At 36.3% G+C, this 21,097-nt stretch overlaps 1 protein-coding gene across 3 annotated transcripts in view; it reads right to left on the reverse strand.

Moving 5' to 3' along the window:
- Positions 1-3,021: 3,021 nt before the first annotated feature.
- LOC149776027 (uncharacterized) overlaps positions 3,022-21,097 on the reverse strand; it is a 53,959-nt gene continuing 35,883 nt past the window's right edge. For all 3 annotated transcript variants that reach the window (XM_089941785.1, XM_089941786.1, XM_089941782.1), the window contains exons 15-20: positions 19,853-20,162; positions 16,194-16,385; positions 14,322-14,599; positions 11,947-12,443; positions 9,493-9,564; positions 3,022-3,854 (exon numbers count right to left, since the gene is read on the reverse strand). In XM_089941785.1, coding sequence (XP_089797911.1) covers positions 3,511-3,854; positions 9,493-9,564; positions 11,947-12,443; positions 14,322-14,599; positions 16,194-16,385; positions 19,853-20,162 — 1,693 coding nt within the window. In that variant the 3' untranslated portion in view covers positions 3,022-3,510. The remainder of the gene's footprint in view (positions 3,855-9,492; positions 9,565-11,946; positions 12,444-14,321; positions 14,600-16,193; positions 16,386-19,852; positions 20,163-21,097) is intronic.

Consider the following 21,097-nt stretch of genomic DNA (forward strand, 5'->3'; position numbering starts at 1 on the left):
GGATGTTGTTTGAAACCACTACATGCAAAGCAACAATCATACTATCCATAACATCAATTTTAAAATTAAACACCCCCATACACACAATCCAAAACGCCTGTGTAGTGAACCCATACATACTATCCGACGAAAAGAGTATTATGTAAATAAAAAGAGATGAAATCGCACAAACACAATATCCATCACACCACCTTCAATAGCCCATATATAATATCCAAAATTACTTTACCCAATCATGATGGGGTGGTGAGCATTTCTCTCTCCCTCTAGATCTCTCTCGCTTTCTCTGTGTGCGTGTGTGTGTTTATCCATACTATAAAAATCACGACAAAGAGCCACTTACTTTTCTTTGATATATTCTTTCTTGAAAGTCAGAATGAAATTTCACAATACGTCATTAAAGTCCACTTCCTCTTCTTTCACTCTTTGTCTCTCTGTTTGACTTTCTTCATCGACACTGGTTCTTCCTCGTTGTCACTTTCATCTCGCGGTCTGGAGTCCAATGTCCTTTCTCCTAATAATGATAACATGTATCTTGACCAATGTCTCTCTTTTCTCCCATCCTTCCTTTGCTTTAACGTTGTGGGCATTCTGTGGCCCAACGCCCTTTCTCCTGACAAATATAGCAATTATCTTGACTTTTATCTCGAGAGAAGGAGTAGTTCGTCGCCTTCTCTGAAGTAAAGGTTCGGATGGCTCTTTCTAAATTTCTGACGGCATCTATCTGGTGTGCTAATTCCCTAACCAGAAGGGTAAGCTGCGTCGAATCTTCCACCTTGATTGTTTGAGAGTTGAATGAATCCTCAGATTTTAAGACACTCGCTCTATTTACAGAGACCCGCTGCGTGTAAAACCGAGTCAACTTACATTTTTCCAATCAAAATGACACGAATCCATTGAGTAACTAGAGGACAGTAAGAGGCAGTGACGAGCCGTATCGCCGCACACGCGAGCTGAAGTGTTAGGTCAAATCCATGCCAGAAATTTCGAAGACAACATATGTGAGCCTGAGTTAACGATCTCCACTTCGGCCACAAAACGAAGAGAGTGCAGATTCACGACAAAAGAAATTCGTTCGGTCCCCAAAATTATTAATACATTTGAGAGACGTAAAAACGCACTTCTAGAAAATTTAGAACAACGGTTTACAACTGCTCAGTGAAATTTAAAGAGTTCAAGTAGTGTATTTAAAATGTAGTCAAATTAAATTTTGTAATCATGATGAAACGATCACAAGTTTCAAATGAGAATGCAGAACCAAGAAAAGATGGCGATTCGTGTCACCCAGCACTCTCTAAAATTTATTTTGCAGAAGTTCACGCTAGAGATCTTGAAGAAGACATGATTGTCTGCTGTTCAAAACCATCTACATGCACTGGAGAGAAAGAGAGAGAGAGTGTGGCGAAACATATGCCGAGAGACCATCCAAGCTGAACCAAGAAAGAAACTCGTTCAGTAACTACTGAATTTTTTTTTTATCATATCTGAATTTAGTCTGTTTAATTTAAACAGTTCCAGTTCAAGTCCCAATGGTTGTCATGTCTTTGCACATACTGTTGATAAATTTCCACAAAGAAGAAGTTGGTAAACGAATTCTAACGCACAGATATGATAAGGCGTCCAAAATTCAGTGGAATCTTCTCTTCTGTGGAATCAGTTCTTTTAACAGTACTTGACTATCGACTTCGTCTTGAACAGTATAATTTACTTTGTTCCACAGATTTTGGTGTAGCACGGCAAAATGATGCCTACGCTCTAACCTTTTTACCACTGTCGTGCAGACGGGCTAGAGTGTGAATTTGCAATCCAGTGTTGTGAGTACCATTTTGCTTGGCACACTAAATACTTACCTGTAACATTATTGGTTCGCATTTTTGGAACTTACTTAAACGTTTTGACATACATACATCGGCATAGAGAGAGAGAGAGAGAGAGAGAGAAAGAGAGAAACAGAGGGGTGTTGCATTATGGAGTCGTAGTTTTGTTCTCAAACCAGTGAATTTGGGGTTTGCATGAAGTGAAGATTTACAATAAAGTTGCAAGTGTGTGTTTATGGACAATGACATAAGTTGTAAGTGTGTGTGGTTTTTTGGGGGGACAATGACATAAGTTGCAATTGTGTGTGCTTTTGGACAATGACATAAGCTGCAAGTGTGTGTGTGTGTGTTTTTGGACAATAATATAAATTGCAAGTGTGTGTGTGTGTGTACAACGACATAAGTTGCAAATGTGTTTGTGTTTTTGGACAATGACGTAAGTTAAACAGAAACTAGGGGCTTGACAGCTGTTGTTTAAAGAAGGCCAGTACACTTCTAAACGCTTTGCTCTGTCTTGTACTTTGGTCTTGCTAGAGGTCACCTTTTAATCTGTAGCAACAGTGGTAGGAGCAGTAGGAGACGTAGTCACTGCTGTTGAAGAAGTACTTTTAGAAATGCGTCTACAATATTTGGTTAAAATACTCAGGAAACACGAGTGTTAAATCTGGATTGATAGGCATCGATATCAACAACAAAGTAGAAGTGACGGAGAAGGAGACAATGTCATCTGGACTAAGGCCAGCTTAAAATTTAACGCGTATTGTTAATGAAGGCGCGGTGGCTTAGTGGTCAGCATGCCACACTCCCCACTGAAAGACTACGGGCATAATGGCAACGATTCCCATGAAGGTTTAATCGACACAGTCATGTGTACAGTATATGAGAAAGATTGTGAAGAGTTTAACTAGAACGTAAGCTGATTTTATTGTACAACCTATAATACTACTGTTTGAAATTATTGTTTGTTTATTAGGAATTCTTCTTACTTGTACAAACCTGTTTTCTAAGGCTCAAATGTTGTAACAGTACGGTTTGTTGTTATGGAGGAACAAAGGGTCACTATGAGGAAAACCATTTACCTTGGATAGGCCAACACCTGACCTAAGTGGTGCCAAACGAGTCTATAAGTGTTAGAGATTGTATATGTGTTGTATATATCATTCAAAAATGAGTCCTTACATGGGAAATAGAACAACATTTTTTTTAAAAAAATTCGTTTATTGCATAAAAGCAACAGTATGGCTAAAAAATTACATTAACAATTTTTATAAAAAGCAATAAATTGTTCAAGCCGTGTGCAAAATACATGCGAATAAAAATATAAATAAATAAAATAAATAAATATACACTATGTGGAAGAACTGCATTAAGCTGTCGTGTTTGGTGTAGGCCTGAGATACATATCCGTTTGAGATACATATCCGTTTGAGATACATATCCGTTTGAGATACATGTCATCTCAAGTCAAAATGAAGATAACCTCTGAAATGAGCAGGTGGTTGAGTGCCATTTTGAAATCGGGCTGCAAAATCAAAATTGTTCACATACTCATCTTTCACCATGAGCCATTTAATAATGCTGGAAGAAATGCTGAAACAAATGCTGGAGGAAATGCTGAAAGAAATGCTGGAGGAAATGCTGAAAGAAATGCTGGAGGAAATGCTGAAAGAAATGCATATAAATATTGTGTACATTATTTTTTAGAGGCTGTGTTCTTAGGTTTCTTTTCAAAGTCACGTCGGTGTAAGGGCTTATTGATTTTCCACGCTTCCGTAACGACTTCAGCGTGCTTTGTCTGGCCAACTGCCCTCAGGCTCGACACCAGAAAGTCGGCCATTGTTGTACGGGGTCTGGTTCCGCGCCAGTCACAGAGAATCTGAAAATTAGCGGAGACTACATCACTTTCGTTACTTTCTTTGATGTGTTCAATTTTATCTGGCTTGACTCCTAATTGCTCCCCAAGGTGTTTGGCTTCTACGAATGTCATCTCCCTAGCGAGAGACATCAAACTCTCATGCTGCAGAATTTTTACTGTCGCTGTGGAGAAAATAATAATAATAATAATAATAATAATAATAATAATAAAACTCAAACCAAAATAAATTTGGCCACTTATTCTAGAAATGTTATGTACATAAAACTCAAATTCATGCTGAAAGTCCGAAAATTTTACAATGCAGCTAGAATCACTTAACTTCCAGGATCTATTTTACTCTGACGGTTTTAAATATTCTAGGTATATTCCAGTTATCGTACTCGTGTTATGGGGTTTTGAATCTGAGATCGAGCTGCGTAGTCAAACCGTTTCCAGAATATACAACAGGTTTATCCAGGAGGAAGAATTCATTTAGTTCATATGTGGTAATTTTTCATGGTAGAACATAGTCAGTAGATTCATATGGGCGTCAAGTTTATACAGTAGGATCGTAGATGGCCAGGTTTACAATGGGTGAAATAGTAACTAGGTTCATTTATGCTCAGGTTTACAAAGAAGGAAGTACACACTAGGTTCATTTATGGTCAGGTTTACACAGGAGGAAGAACTCACTAGGTTCATTTATGGTCAGATTTACACAGGAGGAAGAACTCACTAGGTTCATTTATAGTCAGGTTTACACAGGAGGAAGAACTCACTAGGTTCATTTATGGTCAGGTTTACACAGGCGGAAGTACTCACTAGGTTTATTTATGGTCAGGTTTATGCAGGAGGAAGAACTCACTAGGTTTATTTATGGTCAGGCTTACAATGGGTGAAATAGTAACTAGGTTCATTTATGCTCAGGTTTACAAAAGAGGAAGTACACATTAGGTTCATTTATGGTCAGGTTTACACAGGAGGAAGAACTCACTAGGTTCATTTATGGTCAGGTTTACACAGGCGGAAGTACTCACTAGGTTTATTTATGGTCAGGTTTATGCAGGAGGAAGAACTCACTAGGTTTATTTATGGTCAGGTTTACAATGGGTGAAATAGTAACTAGGTTCATTTATGCTCAGGTTTACAAAAGAGGAAGTACACATTAGGTTCATTTATGGTCAGGTTTACACAGGAGGAAGAACTCACTAGGTTTATTTATGGTCAGGTTTACACAGGCGGAAGTACTCACTAGGTTCATATTGGGTCAGGCTTTAAAAGGGCGAGATAGTAACTAGGTTCATATGTGGTCACGTTTACGAATGAGTAAGTACTCGCAAGGTTCATATGGGGTAAAGTTTACACAGGAGGAAGCACTCGCTATGTTCATATGGGATCAAGTTTACACAGGAGGAAGCACTCACTAGGTTCATATGGGATAAGGTTTACACAAGAGGAAGCACTCACTAGGTTCATATGGGGTAAAGTTTACACAAGAGGAAGCATTCACTAGGTTCATATGGGATAACGTTTACACAAGAGGAACCACTCACTAGGTTCATATGGGGTAAAGTTTACACGTGAGGAAACACTCACTAGGTTCATATGGGATAACGTTTACATAAGAGGAAGCACTCACTAGGTTCATACATGGTCAGGTTTGCACATTAGGAAGTATTTACTAGATGCAATGAACTTTTAAATATATAATTGTAATGAAATTGAAGGGTAGTCATTTATTAATATTCATTTGGAAAGGGGCAGGTACAAAATCCGTTAACCTTTCTACTGGCAAAATTGGTAACATAAACCGTTTTCCAGATTACGTCGTCTGCCGGAATGCAAGGAAAGATTTGAGCTGGAGGATTCAACATATAATTCCTGAATTGTCGGGCAAAGTTTGACTTGTCTATCCGTATTTTTGTCGTTATTGTTTCGTGATCAATTAGAAAATGTATTATTTATTCATGAATCAGTAACAAATAAAAAATAAAAAAGTCGTTTTCATTTATTTGGAGCAAAACGTAATTTAAGGCCAAAGAACTGGGGTATTATTAAGATACATGTATACCCTGAAGGTGTCCGATCGACTTGACATAGAAACTAACTTAATATTGGCCAGTGTATGTCGTCATCATGCGGTATATGTTGTACATATGAACGTGCGTCCTGACATGTTGACGTCATATAATATTTTTTAAGAGTTCAATGTTGCTTTTTCTGCGTTTAAGGTGGTATAAACTGTCAGTTACCGACTCGCACAGCAAATAACGCCAGAAAGGCTGAAAAAGGTTCTGAAACTGTTACGAACTATTTCTCAAAAAGCAAAATGAAAAATAAAGGGATTAATAAAGTTACAAAGAACTGCATTTGTAAAAGTTTAATGTTGTGTTTGTGCGTTTCTCATAGTATGAGCTGTAATTTACTGAAACATTACAGCTTAGGGGGTGCTTTACATATATCCTAAACTTATGCAAGTGTGACGTGAAGGGTGAAGTTGTTTGCTTTTGCAACATACACAATAATATCAGCTTCTGAAAGTGCAATGAATAAATTACCAAATATGTAAAATGAAAAAAAAAACAATGTTATCGGCTCTTTTTCAAAAATTCCAACTTGACTCTGAAGTCCAAGAAGTGAAAATGATGAAGCCGAGCCAGCAGTTTTTGATAGTTGCACATCTGAAGTAAGACCACGCTGTGTGCTCTGCAATCTATATTAAACTCATAAATCATACACGAAAATAAAGGGCATTAAAAGTTATTTGACGAATACATAAGATATACAATGTCTGTTATAAATAGCCAGTGTAACCAATTGAGGAAAACCGGCGAACTTCTTTTTCTTTGTTGTTGTTGTTGTAGGGTTTAACGCCATTTTTCAGCACACGACATGTATACATGGCGGCCAGTGTTAATGGTGGAGGAAGAACCCGGGAAATCCTCGGAAGGAACCACCGACCCTCGAGAAGCTACTGGCAAGCTTTCTCACATACCCACATTAGCCGAATCCTAGACTCGAACCTACGCAGACAGAGGTGAGATGGCAGTGATCCGTAACGGCCAGCGCTTTAGACCACTCGGCCACTCGGGGCCCCTCTTTTTGTTTTTTCTAATCATCGTGTTCTCAACCAAACTGTACATTAACATTGATGTCAATCAAACTGTACATTAACATTGATGTTAATCAAACTGTACATTAACATTGATGTCAATCAAACTGTACATTAACATTGATGTCAATCAAACTGTACATTAACATTGATGTCAACCAAACTGTACATTAACATTGACGTCAACCAAACTGTACATTAACATTAATGTCAACCAAACTGTACATTAACATTGATGTCAACCAAACTGTACATTAACATTGACGTCAACCAAACTGTACATTAACATTGACGTCAACCAAACTGTACATTAACATTGATGTCAACCAAACTGTACATTAACATTGACGTCAACCAAACTGTACATTAACGTTGATGTTATGCATGAAAAAAGGCATATTATGCATAGTTTGCTCTTGCTTACACAATATGTCTTTAGGCAGTATTAGGTGTACATTGAGCTTAAATATGGGGAAATTAGACGTCCTGGAACACGGGAGTAAAGTGAACTTAAATTTAAACTTGTTGCATTAAGTGAAACAAATATATAGTACAATATATCTTTTTATTCATTTGTAATGCAATTAAGAAATAAATGATGACAAAGCAAGTTCGCTGTTTTCATATTCTAGTGTTGGATGAAAAAGCAAACATTTTAACCTTTGACCTTTGGCCTCCATAAACTTCATCTGTTCTAGCCCTTTTCAAACCGTAGAATTTATGCAACGTTGCGAAAAGGAAAAAGATAAAAGGGCACTAACATTTTATTTCTTGCTGAAGGCATGCATTTTGTGTGCATTCTCGTCGAGAGTCTACATTTGTTACTTTGCACGTGATTGTATTGATAGAAGCTGGTGTAAAGTAGTTCTCCTTTCAGTTTATACAGAAATAAATGCAGCTCAACCTGGTCATATGGTTTAGCTCTAATAAATACAAATTTTCGTTACATTTACCAACCGATGCAATTTTAATAACGACGACGCTCTACAGTTTCGTACTTTGCACAAGATTTAATTTTCAAAGAAAAATAATTTCCTAGGATTTCCTTGCTCATTATCCTGGCTGTTTAATAGTCCTTGTATTTCTTGGGTACTGTGAAAAGAACATTTAATTCCCGTTATGTCGGTGTATGATTGATAGGTGTAATTTGGGTTGTAGGGTGTACAGATTGGCTTTACTTCAGATGGGCATCCATCAAACACTGATAGCTCCGCTTGACCATTTTCATTTCATGGACCTCAAAGATAATTGTAAAAATACGAGTCGATAAATCTTTTTAACACGGAAATCATTCATTGTATATTCAGAAAAGGAATTGACTAATGCTGCAAATTTTGTTTTCCCTATTTTAATAACTTCTAACTTTAGTATACTTTCGACTAGTTCAGGCTGATTTCTCGAGCACAATGTGGTAACCATTTTGATGATATTTACGCTTAGCTCATTCACGATAATCCACAACTATAGGACTCACGGTACTAATTCCACTCCAATGGTAAACATATGGAAACACTATCATATTCAAAATTCAATAACTTAAAATTTATGGGTGCTGATAATGACACCTATAATTTTTCGTGCACATCTAACCTTGGTGCAAACTTATGTGTGGAGAACACCATATGACCCGCGGCAATTTGTTTACATACATGTGCATGAAACACGTGTTATTGATTCTGCACCAAATGAATCAGGTGCTACTTTCAGTATTTGAGTACTCCTGAGTCAAGCCTGTAAAAATGCTAAAGTTGCATCAGTAGAAATTTGTCAATATTTTTTTTACATTACATATAGGATAAACTCTCAAAAGATATTTTTCCTAAAATTTTAATTTTCATTATTAACCAATTATGGACCACCAAACCTGTAAATACTCTATTATTTCTTCACCCATTTCTAGACTGGTTCACAGTTCTTCCGTATAATTAGTACCGTGTGTCCTATATCATGGAAGAAATGTCCGCCACATTACATGAAAGTAGTAAAGCTGTATGGCAACATTATCTCAGTTTTGTTTGGATTTTGCAAACAACTTCATCTGACAGTTTACGTAATATCTGTGGAGCGCCCCCAATAAAAAAAATAGGTATAATTGTATGATCTACTTTTGCTTGTATGGTTGAAACATTCAGATCGCAAGCATCTAAACAGTCCTTTTGAATATTTTACATTTATTTATTCCACATAATGTATTTATTCTTTCATTAGTAGCAAAACCCCACACAGTCCAGCCATCCCTCCCCCTTGATGAAAGTGAGCTATTAGAAAAATTAACATTGCATTTTCACAGATGTTATGCTAAAAGACAAGAACATGAAACTTGCTACTATTATTCATGAAAATGCAAATTTTACAGTTTGAACCCTGAATGGAACAGATCTTATTCATAGAAGTCGAAGATCAAAGGATAAAAATCTAAGCTTCATTTTTCAAGTACCAGTATATGGAAGAAAACGAATCTGTTTTGTCATAATTGTTTCCTTATTTATATTACAAATGCATAAAACAAATTTGCTTTATTTTTTATTCATTTCAAGCAAAAAATTTAAATTTAAGTTGACTTTACTTATGCGTTCCTAGAATTCTTATTTCATTATAATTAAAGTTATTTCACAGACAATAATGCCACAAAGTATATTGTCTAAGAAAGAGCAAAATAGGCATAAAATGCTTATTGTTCAACAGAATTAAAAATGTATCGAACCTACCTTCATCACCGTTTCGTTCCTTCTTAGACACGTCAACCTGGATCGTCACACCTTGTCTGGCCGTGATAGCATCTACAAAAAGACAACAGCTCATAAGTAGTGGTGATACCGTTCAAGCCATTTTGATACGAGACCGAAACATTATTATCTGCGCTCAGGTTTATGAAAAGCAACGGTTCTTATTCATCCTCCTCTTCATCATGTCGTGGTATTTGTAACTGTGCTGTTACAATAAGACATGAAACACCGATACAGACACGCGCAACCATTACCACCACAACCACAAAAACCACCACCGTCGGCAGGGTTGGAAGATCCAACCATCAGCATTAGAGATATCCCTGGTAGATCAACCTTTTATGTAACTCGACTAACGACGCTTATATCTGACCAAGCAAACTGACGTACTGTTAAACTGGCACTAAGGTAAACATTAAGTTTTGTTTGTTATACTTGTTCTCCTTGTTGTACATGCTGCTGTCGATAAACACACTGTTAAAGTGTCGATTCAATTTATCGACTTTAGGTTTCAAGCTAGACATTTCTAAACCACTCATATCTGGGCACTCATTATTCACACATAAAATATTAGATAACACAATCGTCGCCGCACGTACCGCATTGTCGCACATGCCATGTGTACATTTTATACATGACCGCTCTGGTGGCCCTAGAGGTTAGAGTGTCCGCCTCAGATGCGGTAGGTCGTGGGTCCGAACCCCGGCCGAGTCATACCAAAGACTTCTAAAAATAGTATTAACAGCTGCCTCGCTAGGCGCTCAGCATTAAGAGGCATGTCTGCGGCATGATGCCCCGGTGACAGACATCACTATAAACTGCCACACTGCAGACATCGAAGCGATATGACTGAAATTTTTAAAGCTACATTAAAAATCCACACACACACACAATTTTATACATAATATGTGTGTGTTTGCACTGTGCGCATTTTATACATTATATGTGTGCATTATATACTTATTATATATTATATGTACATTGCATACAAAATGTATGTGTGCATTTTATACATACTGTGTTAACATTATATATATATATATATATATATATATATATATATATATATATATATATATATATATATATATATATAGTATGTCTCCATTTTATACTTGTCATGCAAGTTGAAACCGCACTTCATAGGTATGACAAATAGTTTAACAAGTTGGAGCTTGTTCTTTAATTATTATTATTATTATTATTATTATTATTATTATTATTATTATTGTTGTTGTTATTATTATTATTATTATTATTATTTTCTGTTTTGTAGTTTATTAAACTCATATTGTCTGTCGCCAAATAAATCTGCATTAAATTTGATACTAGATACTTTAACGTCATTAGAGGTAATTCAATCTGAATTCAATTGCTACAGACAAATTGCAACGTTGCCACATCCTGGAACTTTTGCCAATCATGAATTACGACGAGGAATGGATATGATAATATATACATCAAAATGATGTACCTCACATACTCAATAATAAGTCGAATCCATTTACATAGACTAGCCATCGCATAATGCTCAGGCAGATATGAGTCTATGAAGTTTGTTAGGAATAACCAGCAGAACATACAATATAGATCGTGGTCTATCGGCACCTTATGCGACGGTAGATTAGGATTAATGTCATTTGTAGTTGGACTTGGATTTAAGTGAGTATATACGGTACGTTTTACATGTTTGTGAACACATCTATTAATACTTGTATGGTATGGACCGCGCCAGTGGCCTAGTGGTTAGAGTGTCCGCCTCGGATGCGAGAGGTCGTGGATTCGTTCCCCGGTCGAGTCATACCAATGACTTCTAAAAATGGTACTAACAGCTGCCTCTCTTGGCACTCAGTATTATGAGGTTAGTGTTAGAACTGGTCGGCCTGGTGTCAGGATAATGTGACTGGTTAGGACATCATGCTACATGTCTGCGGCATGATTCCCCATTGCTAGACATCACTATAAGCTGCCACACTGCAGACATTGTAGCGATATGACTGATTGTTTTAAAATAAAGCTAAGTTAAAAATCCAAAATCACACCCATACACCCCCCCCCACACACACTTTATGGTACGCATTTCAATACAAAAAGTATGCAAATTAAGCAAGAACACCAGTGGTTTGAAAGTTTTACATATCTGTAGCTTTATTATGATATTTAACTTCCGGATTTAAGATCACCATACGAATCAGGGCGCAGCGGAACATTATGGTGATGCACCATTTTGCATAGTCAGGCAAGATAGGAAACGCTGGCACACCTGGGTCAAACCTATAATCACACAGTAAAATGAAAACCGAATTTCAGTCGAAGGCAACAATTTATACAAAAGATACATGACTTGTAAGAAAGTTTTACAAACTCCTTGTCACGTTGACGACACAGGCACATAAAAAATAGATTGGTTCTGGTTATACAAAAAAAAAGCCTCACCTGTTTCTAACTCCGCCAGGTCACGTGTCATAATTGCAAAGGAGTGGATGGGTTTATCTCCCGGAAGACTAGTGTATGCCAACACAGCATCCGGGTGTTTCTCTGAATCTCGTTTCAGTTCGGCAGGGACGTGAAGTCTATTTGATGCCCCTCGTACAAAACATAAGATATAATGTTCCTCTGGTAAGGCTTCTGATGGTCGAATCTGGCCATCAATCGTAACTCGAATCTGTTCACCTTGCTTGACAAGAATGTCTTTAGAGCGACTTTTCTTAATTTCTATCAACCTTTCATTCTTGTTTAACTCAACTGACGCCTCTGCATGACATTTCTCTGCAACCTCAACCACAAATTTCATTTTTTCTCCTTCTCGAGTGAAATGGTCAATGTACGTTATAATATTACATCGTACCGCTTTGCCAAATCCAGTCAAGAATTCCCTTTTTACTGATTCTTTCATGTTGAGAAATATTCTTTTAATTCTGAGAAGAGCGAAGCTGAAACGAAATAAACAAATTATATGACCGTAGAGTTAACAACTTTAACGACCTGTTACAGGAATAAGAAATTACAGTCTAGCCTAGTTACAACGTCATTTGTAATAATGTAATATATTCGGATTCCGTCAGACATATGAGGAGATGTGTTCTTCTGTAAGTGTAGTATTTAAAAAAGGAATATTCAACTTCTAAATTCAAGAAACAGCATAGTGCAACATATTTATCGTTTTACAACGTCTGTGTTTGGAGTTGGAATTTAACGAATATGTCACATGTATCGCTCCAGATGATGACGACGACGACGACGACGATGACGATGATGATGATGATTATTATTATTATTAGTAGTAGTACATTTTCCTGTATTTGTATTTTAGATGCGCACCAGGGCACAAAAATAACATTAAAATGTTAAGTACTTTGGGATTTGCTGCTTCTGAAAGAAAAAAATTCACATATGCCGGACTGACAGAAAAGGAGCGAACTCTTGCAAAACGGTATTTATGGAGAGAGATTGATTATACTGATAACACGTGGGAAGACAACTTGATCTTTGTGACTAAGATTGCCGTACGTGAAAGATCTTTTAGAATTTTTCTCCTTCTTGATATTTATTAAGCAAAACAAAATTGTTTCGGATAAGCATAACTTATGTGATGCTCAGATTTATATTATGCTCTCCCGCTATATCGAATTCTCAACTGTCCCCACTATATCGAATTCCCAAATGTCCCCACTATATCGAATTCTCAAATGTCCCCACTATATCGAATTCCCAAATGTCATTACTGATAGCAATAGTTTTGTGGTTTTGTGGGTTTAATGCTATGATAGGCTATACATTAGTCAAGTATATCTGGTGGAGGAAGAAACTTGGAAAACCCCAGGAACAGCTGCCGACCCACTGGAGCTACTGGCAAACTTTCGTGCATACCCACGTTGACTGAACTCCAGACTCGCATCCACGCCGACAGAGGTGAAGCAAGCGCTTTAGACCTTTTGGCCAAACGTCGTAATAATCATACTGTGTTGTAACGAATAGTTCCTTTAGGTTTCAGGTTATTTGTACCAGAATGAAACTGATGGTTTTACTAGGAACTTCGAGATAATAACAAATTATTACGCTTTAGAAAGAGATTTTCCCCCATGATTTAGAACACCTTTTATGTTATAAGTAGAAATCAACATGTCGTGAGGTTGGTGAAACATCTTTTATGTTATAAGTAGAAATCAACATGTCGTGAGGTTGGTGAAACATCTTTTATGTTATAAGTAGAAATCAACATGTCGTGAGATTGGTGAAACATAAGGAAACACAAAAGCTTTCACTGTATTCAAATGAAGTGCAATTTAGAGGTATCAATTTAATGGAACAACAACCAAAAACACATCATGATTGTCATGTTATAACTGTTCACGTCCTTTTTAATAATTTCAACAGTGTCTAATAATTCCGTAGAACGTTAACCTTTTGAAAGGATGCTAATAAAATCTTCTCCATTTCTAATTCAAACTGTCACTAAGTTATATGAAAATAGGAATCATACATGTTTTGCCGTCTTGCGGAAGGTGTTTGAGCAAGAAGGTTCGAAGTCTTTCAAGGGCGATCTGGCAAATCTTTGCACACAACAAACCCTGTATAAGTGTTAGTTTTTCATGATCGATTACTAATAATATAAGCCAAATACCTACATAAAAGGCTCTTAAGCACAAAAGAGACATACACTCAAACGTGCAATTGCGATAGTTGAATACAGCTGACGTCACAGAATATCACACATCAACCTTCAAAATCCGGTCTCACTGAGTAAGAACTGATTTTGAAAACTATATTAGATTTCAACTCATTTTTCCCGAGAGAGAGAGAGAGATTACCACCAATGTCCTTTTGATTCCAGAGAGAATACTCCTGGCTTTACTTGCTTTAAGACCACTTGCTTCTTGTCCAAAATTTGAACTTCATCATCATTATATCTGGCCAGTACTACCTTTGTCTCGCGGTCCTCCAGCTCCCCTTGAAGGGCCAATTGAACCCTTATCTGTTTTTTAAAGTCCAAAGTCCTCTCCACTGCTGAAATCTCTAAACCCACCGATGCCATGACTATTCCTGAGATAGTCATGTCTTCTTCGTGCTGTTTTTCAAACTGTACGGTCTGAGTAAAAAAATACTTAGATGGTAAGATTGTATTAAAGTATTGAATTCTTAAGAAAGCCAGAATCAACGAAAAAATGAATACCTGGCGCAGTCATAAGATTTAAGCTCAAGTAGGCATTTGACATTCCTTCATTATGTATTATAACGCTAACGTATTATTCAAACTGTTACCAAGGCTAATCGTCATGTACGTGCTCTCTATCAGTACTGTCATATTAGGAAGTCTATTTAATCACTGAAATATACTTATTATCATATTCTATATATATTGTCAGTCAATACGATAAAACATATTGTGAAATGTCAATGACCTTCTGACGCATACGGTACTCATAAAATGGACGAACAGTTTTAGATACACGGATTTCATAATAGTGTTGTAGTCCGTACTACTGTGACATTTGGTATATAGCGTATTTAACTTTGATTTCAAGAATAAGTATAAAACAGACACTTACGAATGACAAACTGATAGATAAAATGAAAGCTAATCAACCGTCTTATTTCTAGTGTATAATGGGGTTTCTATACTGATTTTCTATATATGAATGTTACACTTAAGATTGAAAGTTATGAACAGAGAAGCAGAAGACCCTCGGCGCATGCGCTTATCTGCAGAACTGAAGTGTTGGTGAATTTCAGTATTCAATTTAAATTTACTACCACTGTTTTTGGATGTCACAAACATATCAGATCTTGTTATGAACTTCCAACTTGAGGCCCCATGGATCTTTTGGGATTTAAAGCTAACTCTACTCCACGTCAGTCTAAGGTACAACTCCTCACAGAAAGGGCTACATCTTAATAAACGATATCATATGTGGCAGAGAACCTACAGAAACGTTTTCTGATATCGATATAAATATATATGTATTTGATAATACAGTATTATCTTACATGTATTTCCTCTGCATTTGGCAGCCTTGTTCGGGTTTCTTGTCTTTTTATACTATGGGAATTGTATCTTCACTGGACATTTAGAAATCATATTTCCTTCCAGAGATAATGAAGACATAAAAGATCTTGCTAGAATTTCAGACATAGAAGACTTTCCAAAATGTGTCAAAGGTAAATTGACATCTGCATCTTAAGCGTGGTATTTCAATCAAGTACTGGATAATTATAATCTAGATCACTGAACTAGGTGTGAGTGTTTTCTGAGATCAACAACAGTATTTCTAAATCGATATGGTTACAACCAATATACCTCGGATAAGTTTGTACGAGGTAACGAACCCCACCCCCATCTACATTTTTGTTCATATATAACATAAAGGTATTTCCGTGCTCAGGACTTAGCGACATCTAGCGCGTGCTGGTTGATGTCTCGGATGACTTAGGGTAAGCTAAACATATACATGTATCCTTTTCTTTCCATCATAATTAAGATCAGGAACACACATGAACAACAAAGTAATTTTCTGGTCACAACGCTCCCAACGACTCGTGTATATATTGTGTGTAGTGTCCCTATCTACGGTATATATAATTTTAGTTTATAATATCTAGCACCTGTATGGACACAAATGATTGTCACATGTGTTTAATGTTCATCCGACATTATTGCTTCATAGTTTTAGTGTTTACTGAACCTTTATTCTAAGTGTTATTTCACTGTCCACGGTTCCTTCTGGAAAGTGTATCTCTACAGCACGTTCATCATTGGTGTATATTGTACCCTGTGGAGTTAGGACACAAATGTCTGACATGGACTGCACAACTGCCGTGAAGGCCTCACAGTTCTGTATGGCGAAAGACACCATTGGCGTTTCGTTCACGACACTCTGAAAATTATGAATTATGTTTAGAAACAAGCAAGCAAGCAAAAAAAAAAAAAAAAAAAAAAAAAAATTAATAAATTAAAAAAAATCCCCCCAAACAAGAAAAGACTATTCTTCACTGATTCTTGCACTCGTTGTCAAATTTAGCTGAACGGAATCCAAAGTGCCCATTTACATTCTTAATAACTTTATACTGCATATCAGAACGGAAAAACTTCGGTTCCATGAATCGCAATGGCTCACCCGGGCAGCAAATGTTAGGCAGTGTCCATTCCGTGGAATGGAATGTCCAAATCTGTATTGGAAACGATACTTCTGCGGACTTTGTTTATCAACCCCACCGAACACCAGATTGCTCCCAAAATGCCATCTTATTAAAATTGCAACTTAGTTTTTGTGTCAGAACCGTAGCCTCTGACAGACCTTAATCTTGATGGTAATTGTTTCCGTCCAGATCAAATGGCAAATGCTTAAGTAGCATCATTATACATCACACAACCTGAAACCCTCATAATGATACTACTGCATGTACTCTTCCTCTCTCGTGCGCATAAGCCAAATAATTGTAATCTATTTATGCACTGCATTTTTGAAATTCATTTTGATTTCTTCAAGATATGTAAGATTAATCATATACGAATGCATTGGCTATTTTAATCCAATATACTATTACACTGACTTTTGAAAAACGTTGGACGTGTCGTTACGAAACGAAAGACACTTGTCTGTCATAAAAGAGTCTGTGCCTGAAACGTGAAGCGCAGGACAAGTAAATCACAGCGAAGAATTTACAAAATACATCGTAAACGAGATATTATGTTTCCAAGAATAATAAAATGCAGTGTGCAGCAAATGCATAAGGCTTCAACACGAGTAAACGGTTCTTTTAGGTACAATATAAACTGTATATTTTCAAATAATTTAAAAAATTTGTCATAACTTTAGAAACAAGAATTTGACCATGCCGGCTGATGACTTCAACTAATTACCTCTAGCTCAGATTATTATGATACGATAACATAAGTGCAGCCAGTAACTTTTCACACTTTTCGGCTCGAAATGATGTGTACCTAATTTGTAAATGGCCTATTACACTAGTTCCAATTTTTAAATCGCAGCATCTTTTACAAAAATATATCACTCCGCCAGTTTTTAAGCTACAAGGTTGTGATTAGCTATTTTTGGAACTTCAGGATCTACATGCTTCAACTGCACACTCAGTGATAATTATAGTGGCGGTAAAGGACACACGATACTAATTTAATATGGAAAAATGGGAACCAAGCTGGAATTGGGAGAACCGAAATAAAGTATATGGGTTTGGCTGACCAGGATTGGTTAATAATGTTAAATTATATTTTAGGAAAAAGAATCTTTTAAGAGCTTATCCTAGTTGTAACTGAAAAAAGACATTGTTTTATTGATGGAATTTCAGTCCTTTAACAGTCTTGAGTTGGAACATACATTACTAAAATCAGCACATGACTCTTTGGTGCGGAAAGGAAAGCATATGGTTCAAATACATGCAGGTTCAGAAAATGCTGCAGCTCATATACGTTCGTCTACACAGAAGCTGACATCCAGGTTTCATCTATACTGATAAATATAGGTTTGATCATGAGCACTCAGAAATTTTAAGTTATTGACTTTTTAATATCATGGTGTTTGCATAGGTTTATGGTCCTATAGACAGATACAGCAATACAGTGACTCCACATATGCAAGTGCAATTAACTTTACTATAAATGCAATCATATGGTTCTATTTGTGGATAACAAGCAAAATTAATACCTTTTGTAAACCACAGAGTGACTTTCAGTGGCATATTAAACACAGATTCAGATATATCTACCGTTGAAAAGAATGGGGGAGGGGGAACAGTGTAATGATTTGACTATGTTAGGTGGAGTGGTTTGCACTTTGGTTCATACATTCATAAAATTTATACAATTTACCATTTATAGAGTAATTATAGTAAACAATATTATATTTCCTAGTTGCGTTTTGAAACATAATACTTCAGATATGATCACTGAGGTCTCTTACACCATGCTTAATGGCGATGACCTCTCATGAATTTGTATCCCATTAATTTCTTTCAGTGAATGTTTGGAAACTTCATATTTTGCGTTTTAATGGACTTATGTCTATCTTACTTTAGTTTTAAATTATATGTCTTCTGGGAGGAATGTTAGGTAAATTTTGCCATTTAAATTTATTTTTTCTGTAATAATACATGTACATAGAGATGGTCACCTTGACCTTTTACTCATTAATTACATAATATGACAAGGCTGGTAATATATTTCAGTATTAAATTGAAGAGAGATAAATGGTGATATTAAAAAAGATAACTCTTATTAGACAGCTTTATTTTAATATTTATTTCTGATTTTCTTAAATAAAGCTCAAATATTTAAATGTTGCCTGAAATGCACCATTGTTCTTTCGGTGAACATGAACTTGCAATATAATTTAATATTCACTAATGCAATCTTTGACAAGCAGAACAACGCACATTGCTTGCTTACTTATGTATTTAACTAATATTCCTAGGGCTGTCAAGAACATCAAGAATGGATATATTATAGGACATACGATACTAAATATATGGAATATGGGAACCAGCCTGGAAATGGGTGAACCTAAAATAGAGTATATATGGGTTTGGCTAACCAGGATTGGTTAATAATGTAAGCTATATTTTAGGAAAAAGAATCATTTGAGAGCTTATCCTAATTGTAACTGAAAAAAATAGAGACATAGTTTTATTGATGGAATTAAGTCCTTTAACTGTCTTGAATTGGAACATACATTACTAAAATTAGCACATGACTCTTTGGTGCGGAACTGAAAGCACATGGTTCAAACACATGCAGGTTCAGAAAATGCCGCAGCTCATATCCTTTCCTCTGCACAGACGCTGAACTCTAGGTTTCATCTATACTGATAAATATAGGTTTGATCATGAGCACTCAGAAATTGTAAGTTATTGAAATTTTAATATCACGATGTTTGCATTGGTTACTATGGGAGCTGAATTTTAGTACCGTGAGTCCTATAGGCCATAGCCAAGACAGCTGTTTCTAGAAGATCTTTTGCTTTTTTTGATGTAATATTCTGATGTGAACATGGAAACATCATTTTTGATAGCTGAGTGATACCGAAAAGAGGCAATAATTTTATCAAGGTCTTGCTGAATATTACAATTCCATGATCCACAACAAGAACGAAATGATACTTGATTTTCGTACGCTTGCATAGCTGCATGTAGAATGGGAGGTTTAAGGACACAAGCTTCTACATCGAGCGCAATAAATCACGCCCTCTTCACTCTCACATTCGCTACCTAGAGTCGTTATATTTGTAGCTAACAAGTAGATTCTTTCTAATGTTATGGTTTAAGAAAATGGTAAAATGTAGCCAGAAACCGTCTGATCATCTCTGTTAAGATGTTGATATTTTCCCACCTTTTCTGGTTCAGAGATTTCCTGCCATTTCCCATCGACCTTGACTTTCACCACCACGCTGTCTTTTTCTTTAAGTGCTGAATTCATTATCGGAAACTCCACTTTGATTTCGTGGCTGCATTTGACCCCCGAGGGCGCAAAGGTGTAAAGGTTTGCGAACAGCGATTGATCGGCTTTCAGTTCAAGACTGTTCATCATCTCTTTTCTTTTGGGCATTGGGCACGTTTCAATTCGAGCCTTCCCGATCTCGCGATAACAATCCATTCGATACTGAATCTTTGCTCCTGATGACCAAGACACTACGGGAAGACTGCAAAAAATTAAAAAGGCAAATGTTCACTAGGTATTGAATGGTTAGAACCAGAATTTTTAATATATGTATAGTTTGAATCCAAAAACAAGAATCTTGCATCGTAAATGTTGATGTAAGTCAAACTAACATATCGTCTTTCAAACGAATCAATGGAGTTATTACATCAGACTGTATTAAGAAGTCATGTTACTGTCACAACGGAGTGCGCGTTGTAGTAAACGTTTGCACGATTCATATTTTTCACCACACTATATTATTAAATATTTCTTTTCAGTTCTATATACACACAAAACTACATATGTGCTTCGTTCTGAATCCGCAGAAAGAACGAGTCTGACCCATACCTGCATAAATCATTCCGAAATAGTTCTTTCCTCCGACCTGAAACAAAACTCAATGCATTTTTGTATACAAATAAATTATTGCTTAAAAATAAATTATTGCTTAACCCCTCTTTATGCTTTGAAATATGTGTAGCTTTACTGTCTGAATGCAATCTACATGAACTGGGATTTATATAAGTTACATTCACTGCGTATAAACATATAGACACGCGGACCTTAAAGAAGACACCTTAGTAGTTCCAATTTGGGAGTGTACTAAGGTAATTAGTAATAATATTAGTACCTCTACTCCTACCTCATGGACGGGGTACTAACATGAGCATATGTGTCAGTGTGATTCACACCCGGCGCTCTTTTAGCCTAATATCAACAATTTGAACATATTCCTTGCATATAATGAAATAAATTGAGTAGTCCTCTTATTTAATACTGGAAGTATCGCAAATCATTGTAGAAATGGTTGTAAAATCGCAGTAAAAATATGGCGCAGTTTGAGTCAGAAATTCTACTCATTAAAATTAAATACGGTATTTCGGCAACTTTGAAATTCCACCAAGAAGCCATTATTCGCCACTCGATTGATAATAA

Source organism: Sinohyriopsis cumingii, chromosome 18 (assembly GCF_028554795.1).
Source record: "Sinohyriopsis cumingii isolate HCF-2022 chromosome 18, ASM2855479v2, whole genome shotgun sequence".
Classification (NCBI taxonomy): Eukaryota; Metazoa; Mollusca; class Bivalvia; order Unionida; family Unionidae; genus Sinohyriopsis; species Sinohyriopsis cumingii.